Below are 21,021 nucleotides of genomic sequence, written 5' to 3' on the forward strand. Positions count from 1 at the left end.
GGAGGTAAGACGGGTATCACGAGGCATCAAATACAACTCCCAAGAGTTGGAGACAAATGGTACCTACACCTGCCACCTGTGACCTAGACACTTTCCAAGCTCACTCAGGGGACCCCTCACAGATGCTCTAAAACCTGGCCTGTCTCCTCTCACCCACCCTAGCCATCTCCCACAGCTCTGGCCCTGTCCCCACCAGGATCCCAGCAAAGAGGCAGGGAGTTCAGGGCAGCCCCGCCCAACCCGTCCTGGATCTGCAGGCCACCCTGCTGGCTGTGAGCACTTACACCTTCCCAGACTCTTGCAGCATCTCCAGCCACTGGGTCTGCTCAAACTCCGACTCAGCCGCAAGCAGGATGTTCCCCTGCCAGGAAGAAGAGCCATGGGCATGCCTGAGAGGCAGCCACGCTGAGGGTGATGGAGGCCCAGTTCTGCCCTGTCACCCACCCCACATCCCTGGGTGCTGATGCCCCTCTCCCAGGCCAGGACTTAGGGGGTTTCTCCTGAAGGGGCCTGAGAGGCTGGTCTGCTCCTGCGAAGCCCAGACTGAGGAAAGAGCTTTACTCACATGGAAGTCCTGGTGGGAGATCTTCATGGCATAGGGCATGCTGGGCTCTTCTTTGGGCTCCACCAGGCAACCCCCGAGAGGGATGACGCCCTGAGGAAGAACCAGAACAGGCAGCCCCCACCCCACCCAATTGGGATCACTCAGGGGTTCTGGGGGACCCTGGACAAAGCCACATCCTGACAAGTGCCCCAGGATAGAAGCTCGACCCTGGGGCCACAGGACAGAGGCCAGAACTGATGTCCAGAGAGAAGAGGAAAGGCTGCAGCAGGGTCTGGGGCACAGAAGGGTCGGGATCCAGCCCAAGACAGGGGCAGGAGGTCTTTTTCCCCAAGAGGATTTGCCCTCCAGACTGTCTGCTAGGCCAGAGCAAGACAGCAGTCCCATCCCCTCACAAGATGCAAGCCCTGATGCCCACACTGGGCTTTCCCCTGCTGTGGCCCTGGCAGGGGCCGCCTCACCTTAGGATGTATATTGAAGTATTTGTTGGTTTCAAAGCTCTTTTTTTCACTCTCAGAGTAGTAAAGCAGAAAGCTCTCTTTGATGATGAAAAACCTATAGTGGGTGGTGAGGAAAGAAGGGCAACCAGGAGAGAAGGGGTGAGGTTTCTTGGGACAACAAGAGCACCCTTGGGGGCCCTGGACTCACATGGGAGCCCACGGGGGCACCAGCTCAGACATCCTTACCAACTCAAGCTCCACATCCTCACAAAGGCCTCAGCTGGCCGGTAACCTCCCCACAGGCAGCTGGGCCCCTGCACAGGTGGCCAGCTGGAGCGGGAGCCCCACTACTGGCTTCCAGGTCTGGCTGCCTCTGTCTCCCTGAACCACCACCCGGCTCAGCACAGCAGGACAGCTGTGGTTCTTCCCCTTGGGTACCTTCAGCCCCTTCAGCTCTCATCTCCAGCCACTTAGAGTCTCCTCTAGGAGGAGAAGGAAGGTAAGACGATGCAAGATGCTAAGATGGGTCTTTGGCAAGTAACATGAAAGCTGGTAATCTACAGCCCCAAACACCCCAGTGTGACATTGGCATTCCCTTTGTCTCAGACTGCTCCCCGTCTCCTTCCGGGACTTAGGTCTAACTGAGGGGCTCTGTGACTTTGGTGCTTTTTGACTGCTGGGGAGGCCACACCCTCGATGTCAACACGTGGAGCATTTGGACCCGCCCCACAGGTTCTCCCAGGACTCATGTTTGGAGCTGTGATGAGCCACCAGGCACCCTCTAGGGGAAGGTCCGATTGGGACTCAAAGCCCAGAGGCTGAGGGATATCCAGAGTGTGGGCTCCTTCCTCCAGGGCCCCTGCTAATAAGTGTTGTTATAGTGACGAGGTGTGAGTAGAATGTGGTGGTGATTCTGAAAGTTGGTGGAGCGTGTGTGTATGTGTGTGTGCACGCACACGTACGAGAGTTTAAAGTTTACATGCAGGGAGAGTTGGAGCCAGCTCAGATGGGCTCATAAGAGCCCACAGTGTCAATCTCTTCCCTGCTCTGTGTTTGGTCACATGGTGTTGGTAGCTTGATAGTGGCTGTGATGGGAGTATTTACACCATACAAGTCAAATCCTACAGAATTGCCTCAGCTTCCTCACTCAAGAGCCTAGTGTAAGCATTTGCCAGCACACCACTGGTTGAATGGGCCCTCAAGTGAGAGGCTTGAAAACTTGCTGGTGAGGCTGTGCTCTGTGGCTCACACCTGTAATCAATCCCAGCACTTTGGGAGGCTGAGGAGGGCAGATCACTTGAAGTCAGGAGTTCGAGACCAGTCTGGCCAACATGGTGAAACCCTGTCTCTACTAAAAATACAGAAATTAACTGAGTGTGGTGGAGCACACCTGTAGCCCCAGCTACTTGGGAGGCTGAGACATGAGAATCACTTGAACCTGGGATGCGGAGGTTGCAGTGAGCCAAGATTGTGCCACTGAACTCCAGCCTGGGCAACAAGAGTGAGACTCCATCTCAAAAGAAAAGAGAAGAGAAGAAGAAAAAAGAAAAGAAAAGAAAAGAAAAAAAGATAAAGAAACCTTGCTGGTGAGCATAACGAAGTCAGACAATCTCTGAAGGTCCTACCAGCCACATGACCTTTCCTAAGGCCTCAGCTGCTGCTGTGAGGCAGGCCTGGGACTACTGGCAGCTGCCTTCTGAGGGAAGCTCAGCTCAGCTCTGTGCTTTGGTGTGAGGCTCATGCCAACCCATTTTCTTTTCTTTTCTTTTTTTTTTTTTTTTTTGAGACGGAGTCTTGCTCTGTCACCCAGGCCGGATCTCAGCTCACTGCAAGCTCCACCTCCCGGGTTCACGCCATTCTCTTGCCTCAGCCTCCCGAATAGCTGGGACTACAGGTGCCCGCCACCTCGCCCGGCTAGTTTTTTGTATTTTTTTAGTAGAGACGGGGTTTCACCATGTTAGCCAGGATGGTCTCGATCTCCTGACCTCGTGATCTGCCTGTCTCGGCCTCCCAAAGTGCTGGGATTATAGGCTTGAGCCACCGCGTCCGGCCTTCTTTTCTTTTTAAAAATAGAAGGCTGGGTGCAGTGGCTCACACCTGTAATCTCAGCACTTTGGGAAGCCGAGGCGGGTGGATCACTTGAAGTCAGGAGTTTGAGACCAGCGTGGCTAACACGGTAAAACTCTGGGTGCGGTGGCTCACGCCTGTGATCTGCCCGCCTCGGCCTCCCAAAGTGCTGGGATTACAGGCTGAGCCACTGCACCCAGTCCCATTTTCTTTACCCATTTACTTGCCCCAGTGAGGCATCAGGCTCCTGGAGGACAGGTCCGTCCCACTTCAGTCCCATGGGCCCAGGTAGGTGTCCCCTGGCTGTTCCAAGGGAATTTCACAGAGTAGTTAAGAGCATATAGGCTTTGGCATCAGAGAGACCTGACATTTTCCAGCTGGGGTTGGGGGTCCTTGGGCAAGTCAGCTCTCCTTTCTGAGCCTTAGTTTCTCTACCTGTAGAATGGGGATAATAACAACTACCCTCTCTAGCTGGCCACATAACACACACAGCCCTGCTCAGGTTGATACCCTACTAATGCCAACTCTCTCCCTAGGCCTTTCTGCCCCCACTACAGAAAGAGCACACGAATACCACCTGCTGCAGAACCTCAGTGACATTCCAGGCCTGCCAGCACCTGACCTCTGCCCACCTCTCAGCTATCCTGCCAAATCTGCCCTTCAGCCTTCTGTCCTCCAGGCAACTGCCGAGCTCACTGTCCCCTGCCTGCTACACTTGCATGGTCCTGCACATGGAGATTGTGCGGCTTGGCCTGAAACGCCCTCCCTCTTGCTCTTCAGCCAGCGGGACCCTTCCCACCCTTGGTGACCCACGCAGCCCACACTGATGTCTGGGCTCCTTCTGCACTTGTTAGCAGAGCCTGCACTTGGCACTTAGGCTCACTCCATATCCCGTGTGTGCATCTTGCCCCAGTGAGGCATCAGGCTCCTGGAGGATAGGTCCGTCCCACTTCAGTCCCATGGGCCCAGGTAGGTGTCCCCTGGCTGTTCCAAGGGAATTTCACAGAGTAGTTAAGAGCATATAGGCTTTGGCATCAGAGAGACCTGACATTTTCCAGCTGGGGTTGGGGGTCCTTGGGCAAGTCAGCTCTCCTTTCTGAGCCTTAGTTTCTCTACCTGTAGAATGGGGATAATAACAACTAGCTTATGCGGTTATTTTGAGGGTCAAATGAGATTGTGCTCATCACCCCACCAATCTACAGAGGACTCAGGATAGGGCTGAGTGATGCATTCCATCGTCTGAATACAGTCACTGCAGGGAGCAGCACACGACTGTCTCCAGGGCCACCGCCTCCTCTCAATGGCTTTGGAAATACTGCTATGAACTCAATATGTCTCCTCAATGTTCATATGTTCAAGCCCTAACCCCACATGTGACTGTATTTGGAGATAAGATCTTTAGGAGGTAACTAATGTTAAGGAAGGTCATAAGAGCAGGGCCCTAATCCAATAGGACTGTGGCCTTATAAGAAGAGCTCTCTTTCCTGGCTGGGTGCAGTGGCTCATATCTGTAATCACGACACTTTGGGAGGCTGAAGCAGGGGGATTACTTGAGCCCAAGAGTTCAAGACGAGCCTGGGCAACATAGCAAGGCCTTGACTCTACATTAAAAAAAAATTAGCTGGGCATGGTGGTACATGCCTGTAGTTCTAGCTACTCAGGAGGCTGAGTGAGAAGATCATTTGAGTCCAGGAATTCAAGGCTGCAATGAGCCATGATCACACCACCACTGCACTCCAGGGTGACCTCCAGCCTGGGTGACAGATCAAGACCCTGTTGCAAAAATAAATTAATCAAACCTCTCCCACCCTCTTTTTCCTCTTCCTCCACCATGTGGGGACATATTGAGAAGGTGGCCATCTGCAAGCCAGGAACAGATGCCCTCATCAGAACCTGACCATGCTGGCAACTTGATCTTAGACTCTCAGCCTGCAGAACTGTGACCAAATACACCTCTGGGGTTTAAGCCACCCAGTCTATGGCATTTTGTTATAGTAGCCCAAGCTGACTGAAACACATAAATACCTTCATGCCTTCCTGCCACTCCTGGAGCCCCTCCCACTTAAGGCAAAGCACTGTGCCAGGGCTGGGAAGTGGGTGGGCAGATGATCGTTAGACACATGGCAAGGAGAGCACAGGGCTCTGGGGTCCACCAGCTCCCATCCTTCAAGCTGCAGCCTCAGGCAAACTCCCTCCCTTTCTTCCTCTATAAAATGGGGGTACAAATAACTGTCTCTTAGGGCTGTTGTAAAGATTCCTCCATTGATTCAACAATTACTGAGTTGCCACTGTGTGCCAAGCACTGCTCTGGGTGTTGGAGATACTGTTGTGAACAAGACAGGCAAAAATCGCTGTCTCCATAGAGCTTACACTACTTGCATGTAGTGGGTGTCAGATGGTGAATACATGAGACATAGAGATGTCATGTGCCAGATGCTGATATGTGCTATGGAGGAAAATAAAGCAGGTTAGGGGGAATTAGAAGTGGGCACGGATGCATGTTAAAGAGGGTGGGCAGGGACAGCCTAATTAAGAAGGTGATCTTTGAGGAGAGGTAAGGTGTTTCCAGCACAGGAGCTGCAGGTGCAAAGGCCCTGAGGTGGGAAGTGTGCCTAGCTCTCGATGCAAGGCAACAGCAGTTGGGCCAGATTGCAGAGGGCTCTATGGCTAAGGTAATGACAATAATGATCAAGCTAACATTTATTTAGTACTTTCCACACACCACATCTCATTCCAAGCAGTTACTGCTGTTAATGCACTTAACACCACTCACAATGATGCTAAGAGAGAAATGCTCCCTGCATTTAACGTGGGCAGAAATGAAGCAGAGAGGAGGCATGACTTGCTGAAGGTCACAGCACTAGTTGGTAGAGGCTGGCTTTTTCTCTGAGAAAGAGAGGCAGCCACCGGAAGGCTTTGAGCAGGAGTGACCTGGCTTACATTGCAAAAGGCTCATCCTAGCTGCTGTGTTGAGAGCAGACTGTCAGGGTAAAGGCAGGGAGATTCATTAGGGGATATTGCCACATATCGTTAGGGGGCAAGAGAGGATCCAGTGGATGGAGGCATGTAAAGTCCTCAGCGCTTGCCTGGCACACAGAAGGTAGCCCCTTATGTCATGTCCCTTCTTCTACTCCTGCTTCTGAAGGACAGCATAGAAAGGGACAGGGGAAGGACAGTGGATGTTCAGGGGAGCCTTTGCTCTGTGAGGTCCAGAGTTCAGTAGGGATTGTGAAGGGCCCACATATCACACATGCCACACCCAGTCTGACTGCACCGGTCCCCAGGTTGGCTTGGGTGGAGGTGGGGGTTAAGGGAGGGGAGCTAGCATGGACCTGGAGGAAGAGGAGGATGGCCTGGCAGGCAGGAATGAGTTCTGCCCAACGAAGGCCTCACCTGGCAAGCACATTTCTAGGACCCAAAGGTCTGGCCTTTCTTATAAACCTGAGTCAGTGACAGCCCTGCTATTCTAGCTGCCCCTTCTCAGCGCCTTCTCAGCAGGCGGGGGCTCAGAACCCCAGTGCCCTGCACAGAGGAACACTTCCTCTTCCCATCCCTTATTCCAAAGTCCCCTTGTTCCCCGACACTCTCATTCAGACTGCAAGCCAGGGGCCACATCTTCCCAGGCCCTGCGCAGTTGGTCTGGCTAGAGACGGCCCAAGGGCTAGAGATGGCTGCCCTTTCTGCAGCTGTTCTAATGTGTTGGCTCCTGTGCTAAGGGGTCCACATGTATTTGATCCACGTCACAATCATGGAGGGTTAGACATATTATTCTCATTTCACAGATGAGGAAACTGAGGCTTAGTGGCAAAATAGTGTATGCAAAGCCACACTCCCAGGGCAGAGGTGGAGCTGGGATTGGAACCCATGGTTCCAATGGACAATAGTCCCTACACCTACTTCCCACAGCCACTGCCTAAGAAGCTGCTCCATCCAGCTCCTGGCCAGGAAACAGATGGGTCAGAGGCTGTAAGTTTCAAGGCTGGAGTAGCCAACGTTAGAGTTCTGCCACTGACTGGGAATGTGACCGGGGCAAGTTACCTAATATATTTAGGTCTCAGGTCCCCCCCTCCACCATACAACTTGAGGATAATAGTAATAACACCTATATCTCACAGGGCTGTCAGGATAATGTTCCCCTAAAGACTTAGAACATGGTGGTAAATATGTAATAAATGATTGCTTTTATGATTATAATGATTATTTATGATGATTGGGTTCCGACTCAGTAATAATAAGCTGCACTCTCCCCTGATCTCCTTTTCCATTCGTGCTCACATGGCTGCTACTGGAGGGAGCTCTTGGCTTCAGCCCAGCTGGCCAGCTCCCTGTCCTCCCAATACACGGCTTATCCCTGCATCTGTTGCTTCCCCCTGCCCCCTGTGTGCAGCCCATCCCTCCTTCCAGACCCAACATCCGTCCTGGGAGAAGCTCTGCCCATCAGCTGTGGCCCTTGTCTGTCACCATGTGTTGGGGTGAAGCCCAGAGCATGGGTGAGGTAAAGGCTTGTGTCAACTCTGGCTGCCTCTCTCTCCCATCATAAAGAATAGTATTTTCATATCCAGATTAAAGAGCATTCGCAAGGCGCCTGGACACTCACCTTGCTAAGACAGTGACCAGGGAGAGCCTAGTTAAGAAGTAATCTTTGAGGAGAGGTGAGGTGTTTCCAGCAGAGGAGCTGCATGTGCAAAGGCCCTGATGCTAAGTGTTTTATTGACTTTATCTTATTTAAATTTCTCATAACAACTCTAAGAGAGTTAAATAATATGCCCCAGATTACACAACTCGGAATGGGGGAGCTAGGATTGTTGTAAAGGTGTTTGTTTTTTCTATTTCACTAGTGAGGAAACCGAAGCACAGAGAGATTAAGCAACTAGTAAGTGGCAAACTCAGAACGCAGTTATCTCTGCTGACAAAGCCCAAGTTCTCACCTGCTGTGCTCTGTGATGCCCGGTCCTCCTCATTACATGTGACTGCAATAGTTTCTCTTCCTAGGGCTTATCTCTGCTCTCTCTGCAGAGTGACTGCAAGCTGCTGGTCAGCTCAGGTCAGAGAGCATGAATGATTCCCCTGGTACACCCAGGTACTATGTTAGGCTCTGGAGCTTGATGATTTGCTTACCTCAGGGAGCTGATAGTCAAAAGCAGGAGAAAGAGTGTAGAAAACAATAATTTTAAAAATAGCTAATATTGGGCCAGGCACAGTGGCTCACGCCTGTAATCCCAGCACTTTGGGAGGCCAAGGTGGGTGGATCACAATGTCAGGAGTTCGAGACCATCCTGCCTAATATGGTGAAACCCCGTCTCTACTAAAAATACAAAAAAATTAGCCGGGCATGGTGGTGGGCACCTATCGTCCCACCTACTCGGGAGGCTGAGGCAGGAGAATGGCATGAACCTGGGAGGCAGAACTTGCAGTGAGCTGAGATCGCACCACTGCACTCCAGCCTGGGTGACAGAGCAAGACTCTGTGAAAAAAAAAAAAAAAAAAAACTGCTCATATTGGCCGGGTGTGGTGGCTCATGCCTGTAATCCCAGTACTTTGTGGGGCCAAGACAGAAGGTTCATTTGAGCCCAGGAGTCCATACCAGCCTGGGCAACATAGGGAGACTCTGTCTCAACAAAAAATTTAAAAATTATCTGTGTATAGTAGCTTGTGCCTGTGGTCCCAGCTACTTGGGAGGCTGAGGTAGGAGTACTGCTTGAGACCAGGAGGTCGAGGCTACAGCGAGCCATGATCATGCCACTACCCTCCAGTCTGGGCCACAAAGCCAGACCCTGTCTCAAAAGACTATAAAAAACAAAAACAAAACACCTAATATTTATCAAGCTCTTCCTTTGTGCTAGGTGCTAAACACTGTTCTAGTAACAGTATTGTGCTAACTCATTCAACTCCTCACATGAGGTAGGTGAGGAAACTGGGGCATAGAGAAATTAAATAATGTGCCCCAGATCACACAACTGGGAATGGGAGAGCTAGGATAGTTGTAAAGCATCAAGAGGATACACCACAACATTGTAAAGCACCAGGGTAGGCTTTAACTTTGTAACATACCAGGGAAGTACTCTGCAACATTGTAACATACCACAGTACACTATAACTTTACAACACACCAGGAGAGTACACTGCAACATTCTAATGTGCCAGAATCTATTGCAACATTGTAAGTGTATATTAGGTACAGGAAGAGTGAAGACCAGGAGGAATCAAGGGTTTAGGGGTCCAGCCAAGGGAGATGTGACAATGAAGCAGGGCTTTGAAGAATGAATAGGAGTATCTTGGGAATCTGGGAGGAAATGGAAGGGGGAGAGATCCATTCCAGACAAAGGGAACAGCATAGGCAGAGAACAGTGTGTTCAAAGTTATAAAAATATATCTGGTATTATTGGCAGAAAGTGTAAAGGGTGCGCAGTGGTGCAGGGGAGGTGCAGTAAGGAGTGAGTTAAGGTCAGAGAGCAGGGACAAAGCGGGGCAGAGTGAGTAGTCCTTGTGAAGATGCTGGACTTCTTCCTGTAGACAAGGAGAGCTGCCAGCAAGTTTCAAACAGGGCACTTGTAAGGTCATATTGTAGTTTTAGCCATGGGGAAGTCCACAACCAGGCAAAGGGAAAAGTAAAGTTATTGGGAGGTACAAATCAGCAAGGTCCATTGAAATGTTCAACAAGGGCAGGGTGAGCAGGGACTGGGATGACACAATGACCAGGACGCTAGCTTGGGTCACAGAGTGGCACAGGTGCCATCCAACATGAATCAGGGAACCCAGGAAGGGTTTTCTTAAGCTTCAGCTTTGTCCCCATCTTCTGCTCTCCTCCCCAGTGCTCTGAATGCAACAAGGGCTCAACCAGAGCTTGATGGTCACCACTGCCTCATGATAAGTCCAGTTGGAGCCAAGGAAAATGTTATCTAGAACCGCAAGTATCTTCTGTGTTGGCCAGGTCCTGTTAAACAAAGATCTATCCACTCTCTGTCCACTCTGGTGAGCTTCCTAATGTTTGGAGATGCAAATGACACTGAGTTTAGGAGTACGAGCTGGAAAGGGCTTTGCGTAACAGAGTGAAAGAAATTTGAATTTGGGGAAAATCCTGTAGGACAATGGAGAGGAGGAGTGATGGGAGAGTGCAGAGGAGAGAGGATCCTGGGAGGATCCAAGAGTCAAGAGAGAGAGGTCACCATCTCTGACGATGATAGCGAGGTAGGGTGCCTACCAGGGAGCTAACGCTCAATTTGAAGATGTTTGCACTTCTGTAATTTAAATAGCTCCTCTGCCCTCCTCTTTGCCACAGCTTCCCTTCAGGATAGGCTGCCAGACTCATAAATACCTTGATGAAAGGCTGCTGTGTTTATGCAGCAGTGTGGAAGGCTGGAGAAACTGAGAAATAAAAGCTGAGTTCCTTTACAAATTTACAAGAAAAAAATCAACCCCATCAAAAAGTGGGCAAAGGATATGAACAGACACTTCTCAAAAGAAGGCATGTATGCAGCCAACAGACACGTGAAAAAATGCTCATCATCACTGGTCATCAGAGAAATGCAAACCAAAACCACAATGAGATACCATCTCACACCAGTTAGAATGGCGATCATTAAAAAGTCAGGAAACAACAGGTGCTGGAGAGCATGTGGAGAAATAGGAACACTTTTACACTGTTGGTGGGAGTGTAAACTAGTTCAACCATTGTGGAAAACAGTATCTAGAACTAGAAATACCATTTGACCCAGCCATCCCATTACTGGGTATATACCAGAAAGATTATATATCATGCTGCTATAAAGACATATGCACATGTATGTTTATTGTGGCACTATTTACAATAGCAAAGACTTGGAACCAACCCAAATGTCCATCAATGATAGATTGGATTAAGAAAATGTGGCACAGGCCGGGCGCGGTGGCTCAAGCCTGTAATCCCAGCACTTTGGGAGGCCGAGATGGGCGGATCACGAGGTCAGGAGATCGGGACCCTCCTGGCTAACACGGTGAAACCCCGTCTCTACTAAAAAATACAAAAAACTAGCCGGGCGAGGTGGCGGGCGCCTGTAGCCCCAGCTACTCGGGAGGCTGAGGCAGGAGAATGGCTTAAACCCAGGAGGCGGAGCTTGCAGTGAGCTGAGATCCGGCCACTGCACTCCAGCCTGGGTGACAGAGCCAGACTCCATCTCAAAAAAAAAAAAAAAAAAAATGTGGCACATATACACCATGGAATACTATGCAGCCATTAAAAAGTATGGGTTCATGTCCTTTGTGGGGACATGCATGAAGCTGGAAACCATCATTCTGAGCAAACTACGGCAAGGACAGAAAACCAGACACCGCATGTTCTCACTCACAGGTGGGAATTGAACAATGAGAACACTTGGACACAGGAAGGGGAACATCACACACTGGGACCTGTCATGGGGTTGGGGGATGGGGAGAGATAATATTAGGAGATATACCTAACGTAAATGACAAGTTAATGGGTGCAGCACACCAACATGGCACATGTATACGTATGTACCAAACCTGCACGTTGTGCACATGTACCCTGGAACTTAAAGTATAATAATAATTTAAAAAAAAAAAAAAAGCTGAGTTCTGCCTCTGGTTGTGCAACAAGGACCATGTACGTTGGTCAGCAAATTAATCCATCAACAAAAAACCTAGTTTAGAGCCTCTTGGGGATTAATAGAAACCTTGGTACAGATTTTAGACTTCCTTTAGACATGGGATTTGGTCTTGGGACCAAATTTATCTCACTCCCAAGAGGGCAGCAAGAGCCTAGTGTATGTGTGAGTTACACATGAGTGACATTTCCCGGGAAGGCGAACATCCAGACTGGCTTCCCCTCTTCCCCAGGCACAAACTTCTGGAATAGGCCCAGCAGCCCGTCTCCCGCCTCTCTGAGCCTCCTGGATACTGAGAATGGCTATGTAGGGCGGTGGAGCTGGAGAAGGACTGCCCTCAGAAGTATCCTTTTCAGAACTGGCAGAAGGAAGGTGGAAATGACACAGCCCCCCGTATGTGTCCCTTGTGTCCACTCTGGGTGGCCTGCTGTGCTCAGGAAAAGGTCGTCCTGGCCCGTGCTTCTCATCTGGTATCCAGTCTAAGATGGCAGAACAGCAGAAATCCTATCTGTGAAATGCGCGAGTCATGACACATTAGAGTTCAGAGAGATTATCAAGTCCAAGGGGGCTCAAAAAACTTAGCCCAACTGTTCCAACAACAGTAAGACAACCATAATGTGTAAAACAGGGGTCCTCCACCCCTGGGCCCTGGACCAGTACCAGTCCATGGCCTGTTAGGAACTCAGCCACACAGCAGGAGATGGGCAGGTGACACTTCATCTGTTTTTACAGCTTCTCCCCGTGGCTGGCATTACCGCCTGAGCTCTGCCTCCTGTCAGATCAGTGGCGGCATTAGATTCTCATAGGAGCACGAACCCTACTGCAAACTGTGCATGGCAAGGGATCTAGGTTGCACAGTCATTATGAGAATCTAATGCCTAAAGAAACCACCCCCACCCCTGTCCTTGGAAAAATTGTCTTCCATGAAACCAGTCATGGCACCTGGTGCCAAAAAGGTTGGGGACTGCTGGTGTAAAACATAACAGGTGGCTCATGTCTGTAAACCCAGCACTTTGGGAGGCTGAGGCAGGCGGATCACCTGAGGTCAGGAGTTCGAGACCAGCCTGGCAAACATGGTGAAACCCCATCTCTACTAGAAAACACAAAAATTAGCTGGGCATGGTGGTATGTGCCTGTAATCCCAGCTAATCGGGAGGCTGAGACATGAGAATTCCTTGAACCTGGGAGGCGGAGGTTGCAGTGAGCCGAGATCACGATGCTGCACTCCAGCCTTGGTGACAGAAGGAGACTCTGTCTCAAACAAACAAACAAACAAAACATAACAGTGCAGAGGTACTGCTTGAAGTGGGCAGAGAGACTTGGAGCTGGACCCCTGTTCCCCATTCCCTTGTAGTAGACTCAAGGCACCTCTGGGGTCATCTGTGGGATACTATTTGACCCATCCCACTCCCACTCTATAGATGAGATACTGCTGGCCAGTGGGGTGAAATGCCACAGTCTGAATCATGCAACTGGTTACTGGCAGAGCTGGGGCTGGAACTTGGAGCACCTGCCTCTAAGCCTAGATTCACTTCCTTTTTTTTTTTTTTTTGGCGGAGTATCACTCTGTCCACCAGGCTGGAGTGCAGTGGCTTGATCTTGGCTCACTGCAAACTCTGCTTTCTAGGTTCAAGCGATTCTCCTGCCTCAGCCTCCTGAGTAGGTGAGATTACAGGCACCCACCACCACGCCTGGCTAATCTTTGCATTTTCAGTAGAGACAGGGTTTCGCCATGTTGGCCAGGCTGGTCTCCAACTCCTGACCTCAAGTGATCCGCCCCGCTTGGCCTCCCAAAGTGCTGGAATTACCAGCCACCACACCCGGCCTTAGATGCAGTTTCTACCACACCCACAGCTGTTCTCAGAAGCAATTACTTTGTTATTTTTAAGACTTGGGGATAAGGAAGCTGAATTGTCTGCAAGCTGGAGGTCTGACCCTCACACAGATGAGACTCATTTTCAAATAGGACATCAACAGCCACTGAGTGCAGTTCCTTGGGGAGTGGGTGAGAAAGAAATGTCACTTGTTTGCACAATTAACTCACTTAATTTTGGCAGACCTGGTCTGGGTAAATGATCACATGACCACAGTGAAGCCTGACCTGATGTGTATCATTTCATTTATGGCTGTGTGATCCAGAGAGTGCGCCCATCTCCCTAACCCAAGCATTCGTTGTAACCTGGATGCGACCAGCACAGAAAGGGGAGAGGGTAGAGGAATCTGAGGAGACTCAGACAAGCACCTTCCCCCTGCCTCTGTGCCTCAGTTTCCTATCAGTGGGCTTGGGAGAACAGCTCTGGAACAAGGAGCCAGAGAGTGAAAAACACTATGAAATCTCCAGAATCAAGTCATTTGGTCACTACTTTTTTTTCTGGAGGCAGAGACACTGTTCTCCAAGTCCTTCTTCTTCATCAGTGCTGAAAGAGCCTCCTCAACTTCCCGCACACATCAGCAGAAGATCCTGCCCCTCAACTGCCACCGGCTACGGTTCCCCACACCCTATGTTGCCACTCTGGTAGAATTTTGAAGAATAGAAGTTTATTTTTGAAGGGGGGTCCTGCAGGCACCCTCCACGGCAGAAATGTTACAACTGTGCTTGTGGGATACCTCACACAGCCAGCTGAGGGGAATGCCAGGGGTGCCAGAAAGTGAGACCAAAGCCCAGTGTCACTAGGGTGAGGCTGAGCTTAGTGCGGTGAAGTTGGCATGATAGGCTCTTCTCTTTGCTCTGAGAAAGCTCGGCATTGGTGTCACCTCTGGGAAGCAGTGCTGAGAGCCAAAGTCAAAACCCTGGGCTCCAAATCCCTGTGGGAAGAAAGTCTCCTCGAGTCTTTTTGGTATGGTGACCCTCATCTGCGCAGATAATCTTTACACACTGCACAGGCTGTGGCCTGAGATTTGGGACACATGGCCACTGTCTCCATGGCTCATTCCCCTGGCACCAGGGGGACACCATGAAACTTAGCTCCCCTGAGTCAGGGACCCACCAATGTTCTGCAAGAGTAAACTGCGGAGCTGGGTTCAGGCCCTCCTGGCTACCCGGCCCCTGGGGAGAAGGAGGGGTGAGGAGGAGTAGAGATGCTCCTGTTGCAGGAAGGAAGTGGGTGGGTCCACCTCCTCAGGGGTTCTGGCCTTGGGAGGTGTTCAGGAGGGATTTGGGAAGAGGAATAGAACGCTGGAAAAAGCATTCAATCTCAGGAAAGAATTAGCCTAGGCCAAGCCCTCACAGTGTGACACTGGCTGAGGTGGAGACCTCCCACTCCCTTCCTCTTTGTTTTGGCGCTGCCCAGATCTTTGCCAGGTCTTGGCACTTCCATCTCCACCACTCACAGACCAAGGTGAGGACACAGTCAACAGCCTTCCCTTCTAGACACCTCTCCCAGATTATCTGATCTCTGCTAATTAATGCTTCTGATTCCCTTCCCCTTTTCTTGCCCCCAGGAAATAAGTTGACCCTTCAGCTCAAGGGCACCTTTCCACCCCAGGCAGGCAGGGCTGCTTGGGCAGTGGAAGTTGGAGGCACAGGTCGTAAGACAGACCCTGAGTGGAAAAGGTTTTATAGAACCCAGCTGGCCACAGCCAGTTCTATCCAGCCCATTCTTTATTAATGCAGCACTGAGCCTTTCCAGGCCCCCTCCCTTTAGCTGCCCCAGCCAGGGCATCGATCGCCCTAATGGCAAGGCTCTGCAGTGGCAGTCCTGAGCTGCTCTGTCCCCAAGTCTTCCTGTGGCTGCTAATTAGCTGAGCCCACAGACTCTACTTTACAAATGGGAAGCTGGGGCCCAGGGGGCCCTGATGGGAAGTGAGAGGGGGCTGAGCTGAGCATCATTCTTCCCCACACCCAGGCCCTCTCTGGCTGGCTCTGTCACTGACCCAAGGCTAAATAGCATGTGTGTGTGTGTGTGTGTATGTGTGTGTGTGTGTGTGTGTGTATTCCCAGAACTGAGAACACAGAGGCCTAGAGTGGGCAGGTGGGATGTTTATTCTTTCTTGAGCCCCAGGTAGTCTTTGCACAGTGGCAGCTCCAGAATTCCTACAAAGGAAGGGAACCCAGGTAACAATCTCCTTGGAAGGGGGCTAAAGGACTTGACTTTTAGCTGTATTAGCTGAGCATACATACTGTTCAGACTCTGATTGGATAGTTTTGGGTGGCTGTGGGGACCACAGTAGTGGATGGGGTAGAAGATGGAGTCTCTGGTGGGGGGACGCTAAATCTCTCCAAGCCTCCTTGGCACCACCTCTGTGCTTTTAGCTGGGGACCTATGCCCTGTACTCCTGACACTTCCCAGCCTTTGAATCAATTATGGGTACAGAGACCAGGTTCCCAATGTACCTGCAGTGGTGAAGGGGAGGACCAGGGGACATACCCTGGGGGTTACAGGCACCTAGCGTTTTCTAGGGATGCAGTCAGGTGAAGATGTCTGGCAAGGGAAGTCTCGGTTGACAGGACCCAGAACAGCAGCCAGACCCAATAGAAAAGAAAGATTGACTATCTGGAGCTGCTGAGGCAGAAGAGAGATGGGCAGTCGGGGGAGATATTCTGCTAATTGTGCTTGAATCTGAACACAGCCTTTCCACCCCAGCTCTCCTGGCCCCGGGGGCTGTAGCGCACAGAGCTCAACGCTGGAAGCTCGCCCAGATACTCTCCATGTTGCTCCAAGCCTCCATTTAGGGGGTCAGAGATAAGCTCAACTTTGGAGGAACTCAAGAAGCCTGTATCCTATTAAATCCCAGAGAGAAAACTGTCAGAAGTAACAAAACAACATGAAACCAGAGATGTAAAACGTGGGATATTGTCCACAGCTCCATTTGTTCTGTGGTCTTACAGAGACATTAAATTATTCATCAGAACAGAACATCAGCACCCACCACTACCACATCCACACGATCTGTGGTCCTGGGAACACTGGAGGCCCCCTCTGCTCAGGGGCAGACTCATAGTGTGGGATGGGGAAGGGGCATCTGGATACCCCTGGTTTCCTGGAAGGGTCATACCTCCAGGGAAGGGCTGGACAGGGTCTGCATTCTCCAGGCCATACCAGTAGTGACTCTCAGAACTGAAATTGACTAAAGAGTGGAAACTGTCCAGAAGTTGGGAGCTTCCTGCAGTCCAGGGCTGTGAATTCCCTCTTCCCTCAATACCTCCCAGGCTCATTTGTAAGTGGAGAGTGGCTACTGATGTCCGGGGAGTTGAGTCTGACTTGGGGACCAGGCAGCTAGGGCTAAAAGATGGCTGGGACTACCCTGTCTCTTCCCACCACCTCTTTCAAAGGATCAGTCCTTGTCAGGACCAATCTACCCCCTTCCTCACTCCAGCTGCCTCCCTCCTGGAATCTCTCTTCCCTGTGCTCACTTTTAAAAAAATTATTTCCAGGGACAGTTGGAGGGGTTGCCAAGGTCACTTCCCCGTGGACAAGCACCCTTCCTCACCCTTCCTCCCTCCCTGGCCTGAGCCTTTCAGAAGGGCCAGGTCCCTCTCCATCTAAGCGGGGGTGGTTGGCAGGAGGGAGACACTCTAGGCCCGGTCCTCGCGGCCTGGGTGAGGGGTTGTGAAGACGAAGGAGTTTCTCCCTGGCCTCAGTCTGGCCTGACCTGAGCTAGCTGGGATCCCACCCTGACCATGGTCTCTTCTGCCCACACCCAACATTCCCACTCGAGGGTCAGGTTCATTCCACAGAGAATTCGCCACCGCCCCAGGGCAGGGGTTCCCATCCTGTCCCAGACTAAGGTCCACATTTTCCCGCGGGAGCCACTGTAGAGTGAAGGGGTGACGCCAAGGTCACACAGGAAGGCAGAGGCATGACGGAGACTGGATGGGGCGAGAGGGGTGCCGAGGCCGAGGCTCTCTCCCTGGCGGTTCCCCTCGGGGTGCGGGGGCGCACTCACCGCCGGGACCACTTGGCGGACGGCCTCCCGAAAGGCCGCTTCCACAACACGCCGTAGAGCTGCACTTTGGTGCTGATGTCCAGCGCGTCCGAGTCGGCCTGCTCCAGGGACGGTGAGGGCGACACTGAGTTGGACTTGGACGTGAACATCCTGCCTCAGCCGGGCTGTGCCCGGCCCAGACCCCACCTCCCGGGGTCAGCAGGGACGCGGGGCTAGGGGCGAGGGGCGAGGACGGAGCCGTCGGGGGGCGTCCCAGCGAGCAGAGAAGCGGAGCGGCCCCGGCCCGGAGCTGCAGCATCAAAGCGCACTGGGCACTGGACGCGGCGCGAAGGGGGCGCGGGGTGCGCAGCCGGCTGCTCGGGCTTGGGATTGCAGAGGGCCGGGCGGGAACTCGGCGGGGAGGGCCGCTCAGCCTCGGTCCGGCAGCATCTTCCCCTCCCCCCGGCGACAGCCCCAATTCTGGTGGCCCCGATTGGCTGGGAGTGGCAGGTGAGCCGGCGGGAGGCCGGCCTCGGGCGCCAATCAGGGCGGGCGCCGGCTGGAGGGCCGGGCTCCGTGCGTCCGGAAGGTCCCTGCGGGTCGCAGGGTCCGGGGACTCGGTCGCAGCGCGTCCCTGCCCCCGCCCTCGCGCCCAACACCACCCCGGGGTCCCTCTCGGCGTGCAGCGCCGACATCGAGACGGGGGACACATCTGCTTTGCAATGGGCTTGGAGGCACTCCTGCAGACACCTGCTCGCCTCAGGATGGAGGAGAGGACTGAGCGAGGGCGTGGGGTCGCACACCCCGGCCTGAAATTCCAGCGCAGTCCCTATCTCTCCGTGAACGGCGGCGGCCTGGCTTTTCTCCCCCTTGAAGAGGCGATTCCTGATGCTGGTGCCTACCCGGGCTGGCGGGTGGCCAGGTAGGACTTCGGGAAGTGCCCGCCCGGGGAGGGGCCCCATCAAGGTTGGGTGCCCCCCTTCCCCCGTCAGGTGGGTGTCTCTGTGCTCCCCGCCGCCTCGCGCGCATCGGATCGGATTTCTCTTCCTGGAACTTGACCGGGTCTGTATCGGCATTTGGCACTCAACGCCAGTCTGGAGCTTTCAGTGCAGTGTGTGTCCGTGATTTATCTGCGCGCCTGGCCCGCCTCCCTGGGGCCCGCTGTTCCATCCGCTTCCGCTCCTTTCGGAGTTGGCGTTTGGGGTGACCCGCTCATTTTCAAGCCAGGGAGACGCCGGCCGGCCCCAGGGGATCGCCTCCTCCCGGCGGGTGGAAATGCTAGGCTGGCACAGCTGCCTGCCCCGCGCCACCTGCCAGGCGTGGAGACCGCGCAGTGAGCGGCTGCCAGCCAGACCACGCCGCAGTCGCGCTTTTCCTGTACGAGGAACCAAGGCCGCCTCTGGAAGTCGGATTGCAACAGAAGTTTGCAAATGGCTAGCCCTAGAGCCAGATCAGTTTACAGACAAGCTTTATGAATTTGCCCCAAGTTTTAAAATTGAGGTATACTTCATGGTAAAAAGCATATTGGGGCCCGTGCCGGGGGTGGTGGAGAATGAACAGACACAAGAGACAAAGACAAACAGAGAATACGGCGGCCGCACCCAGAGCCTCCGCCTCACTTTATTTATATTCCATAAATCCCACCTCAGCAAAAATAACATAATGTAAAACAAACTTTCTGCACCCAGATATAACCTTCTGCTTAGTTCTTTGTCTCTAAGTTCTTTCTTATTTTGTCTGTCTTCTTGGCGCCTACTAGAGTTCATTAAAAGTTTAACTAGAGATACTGTCCTTGACTACTGGAGTTCATTGACAGTGCAACTAGCTAGAGACACTGTCCTTGAGCCTTATCTACTCTTAGCATATTATTTTCAATGGCCCCTGCAAAGCACAAATCTAAGTTATTTATTTGATGAAGGTATATACGATGTAACCCCACCCAAAGCAACATACAGAACACTTCCATCACCTGCAGAAAGTTTCTTCATGCCCTTTTGTAGCCCATCAGCCCCCCAACAACAACCACTTGTATCATTCCTATCACCTCTGCACAGTAGAAGTAAGTTTTTGAATGTAATGCCTAAAGGGGCAGCCCCACAGGCCCCATCATCCCCTATTGTCTGACCTGCCTGGCCCCTCTCTGCAGGCATTTGGATACCTGAAGCCCACTAGATGTTCCCCAAGGCCATCCTAGATCTCCCATTTTATGACTGTAGCTAATCATCACCCTGCTACTCTTCCCTTAACCCCCTCTGGGGTTCCCAAGCCCAGGCAGCACTCTCTTGTTGCTCACTGTCCTGAGGTGCCCATCTGAATTCCTTGCACTTCTCTTATGGCTCAGTCCCCCATGCAGAACATCTCAGGCCAAGCCTTAACACAGGGCCCTGGGCCTGGGTCCATCAGGTGGGAGGAGATGGGACTGGGAAGATGATGAGAGCCTGAGCCAGAGTACAAAGTGGACATTTTCTGTATAATTTTTTTCTATTTCTGACACATGGTCTAATGCTTGCAAATCTTCCCACTTTAGGAGCCCTGCTTTTCTTTTCTTTCTTTTTTCTTTTTCTTTTCTTTTCCTTCCTTCCTTCCTTCCTTCCTTCTTCCTTCCTTCCTTCCTTCCTTCCTTCCTCTTCCTTCCTTCCTTCCTCCTTCCTTCCTTCCTTCCTTCCTTCCTTCCTTCCTTCCTTCCTTCCTTCCTCCTTCCTTCCTTCCTTCCTTCTTCCCTCCCTCCCGTCTGTCTCTCTCTCTCTCACACACACACACCCCGACTGGAGTCCAGTGGCACAATCTCTGCTCACTGCAAGCTCCGCCTCCCGGGTTCACGCCATTCTCCTGCCTCAGCCTCCTGAGTAGCTAGGACTACAGGCGCCCACCACCACGTCCAGCTAATTTTTTGTAGTTTTAGTAGAGACCAGGTTTCACTGTGTTAGCCAGGATGGTCTCAATCTCCTGACATCATGATCTGCCCGCCTCGGCCTCCTGAAGTGCTGGGATTACAGGCATGAGCCACCGTGCCCGGCCCTTTTTTTTTTTTTTTTTTTTTAGAGAGATGGGGGTCTCGCCATGTTGCCCAGGTTGGTCTTGAACTGGCCACAAGTGATCCTCCCACCTCGGCCTCCAAAAATGCTGGGATTACAGGTGTCCTGCTTTTCTAAGATGAAAGCTAGAAAACTTGTATTAGAAGCCTGTGGTCTGGAGTTCACCAGTTAGGTGCACCTGACTTTGAGTTGCAGGTAACAAACATGAGGAAAAAGCATATACAGGCATGCACTTTTCAAGGGAACATGGCAGCACATGCATCTGACATGCTTTGTGTGACAGCTGTGTTCTCCTGGGGCTGTAGCAGCATGTGTGGTGGGTGCTGCAGCAGCATGTGGGGTGGGTGCTGCAGCAGCATGTGGGGTGGGTGCTGCAGCAGCATGTGGGGTGGGGGCTGCAGCAGCATGTGGGGTGGGGGCTGCAGCAGCAGCATGTGGGGTGGGTGCTGCAG

At 52.1% G+C, this 21,021-nt stretch overlaps 1 protein-coding gene across 1 annotated transcript in view; it reads right to left on the reverse strand.

The window, feature by feature from the left end:
- Positions 1-17,980, reverse strand: part of PLEKHD1 (pleckstrin homology and coiled-coil domain containing D1) — a 47,308-nt gene extending 29,328 nt beyond the window's left edge. Inside the window, exons 1-4 of the mRNA XM_033187606.1 lie at positions 17,556-17,980; positions 1,024-1,117; positions 566-655; positions 285-361 (exon numbers count right to left, since the gene is read on the reverse strand). Coding sequence (XP_033043497.1) covers positions 285-361; positions 566-655; positions 1,024-1,117; positions 17,556-17,704 — 410 coding nt within the window. The 5' untranslated portion in view covers positions 17,705-17,980. The remainder of the gene's footprint in view (positions 1-284; positions 362-565; positions 656-1,023; positions 1,118-17,555) is intronic.
- Between the last annotated feature and the right edge of the window lie 3,041 nt (positions 17,981-21,021).

Source organism: Trachypithecus francoisi, unplaced genomic scaffold (assembly GCF_009764315.1).
Source record: "Trachypithecus francoisi isolate TF-2019V2 unplaced genomic scaffold, Tfra_2.0 Lachesis_group3, whole genome shotgun sequence".
NCBI classification, from domain to species: domain Eukaryota; kingdom Metazoa; phylum Chordata; class Mammalia; order Primates; family Cercopithecidae; genus Trachypithecus; species Trachypithecus francoisi.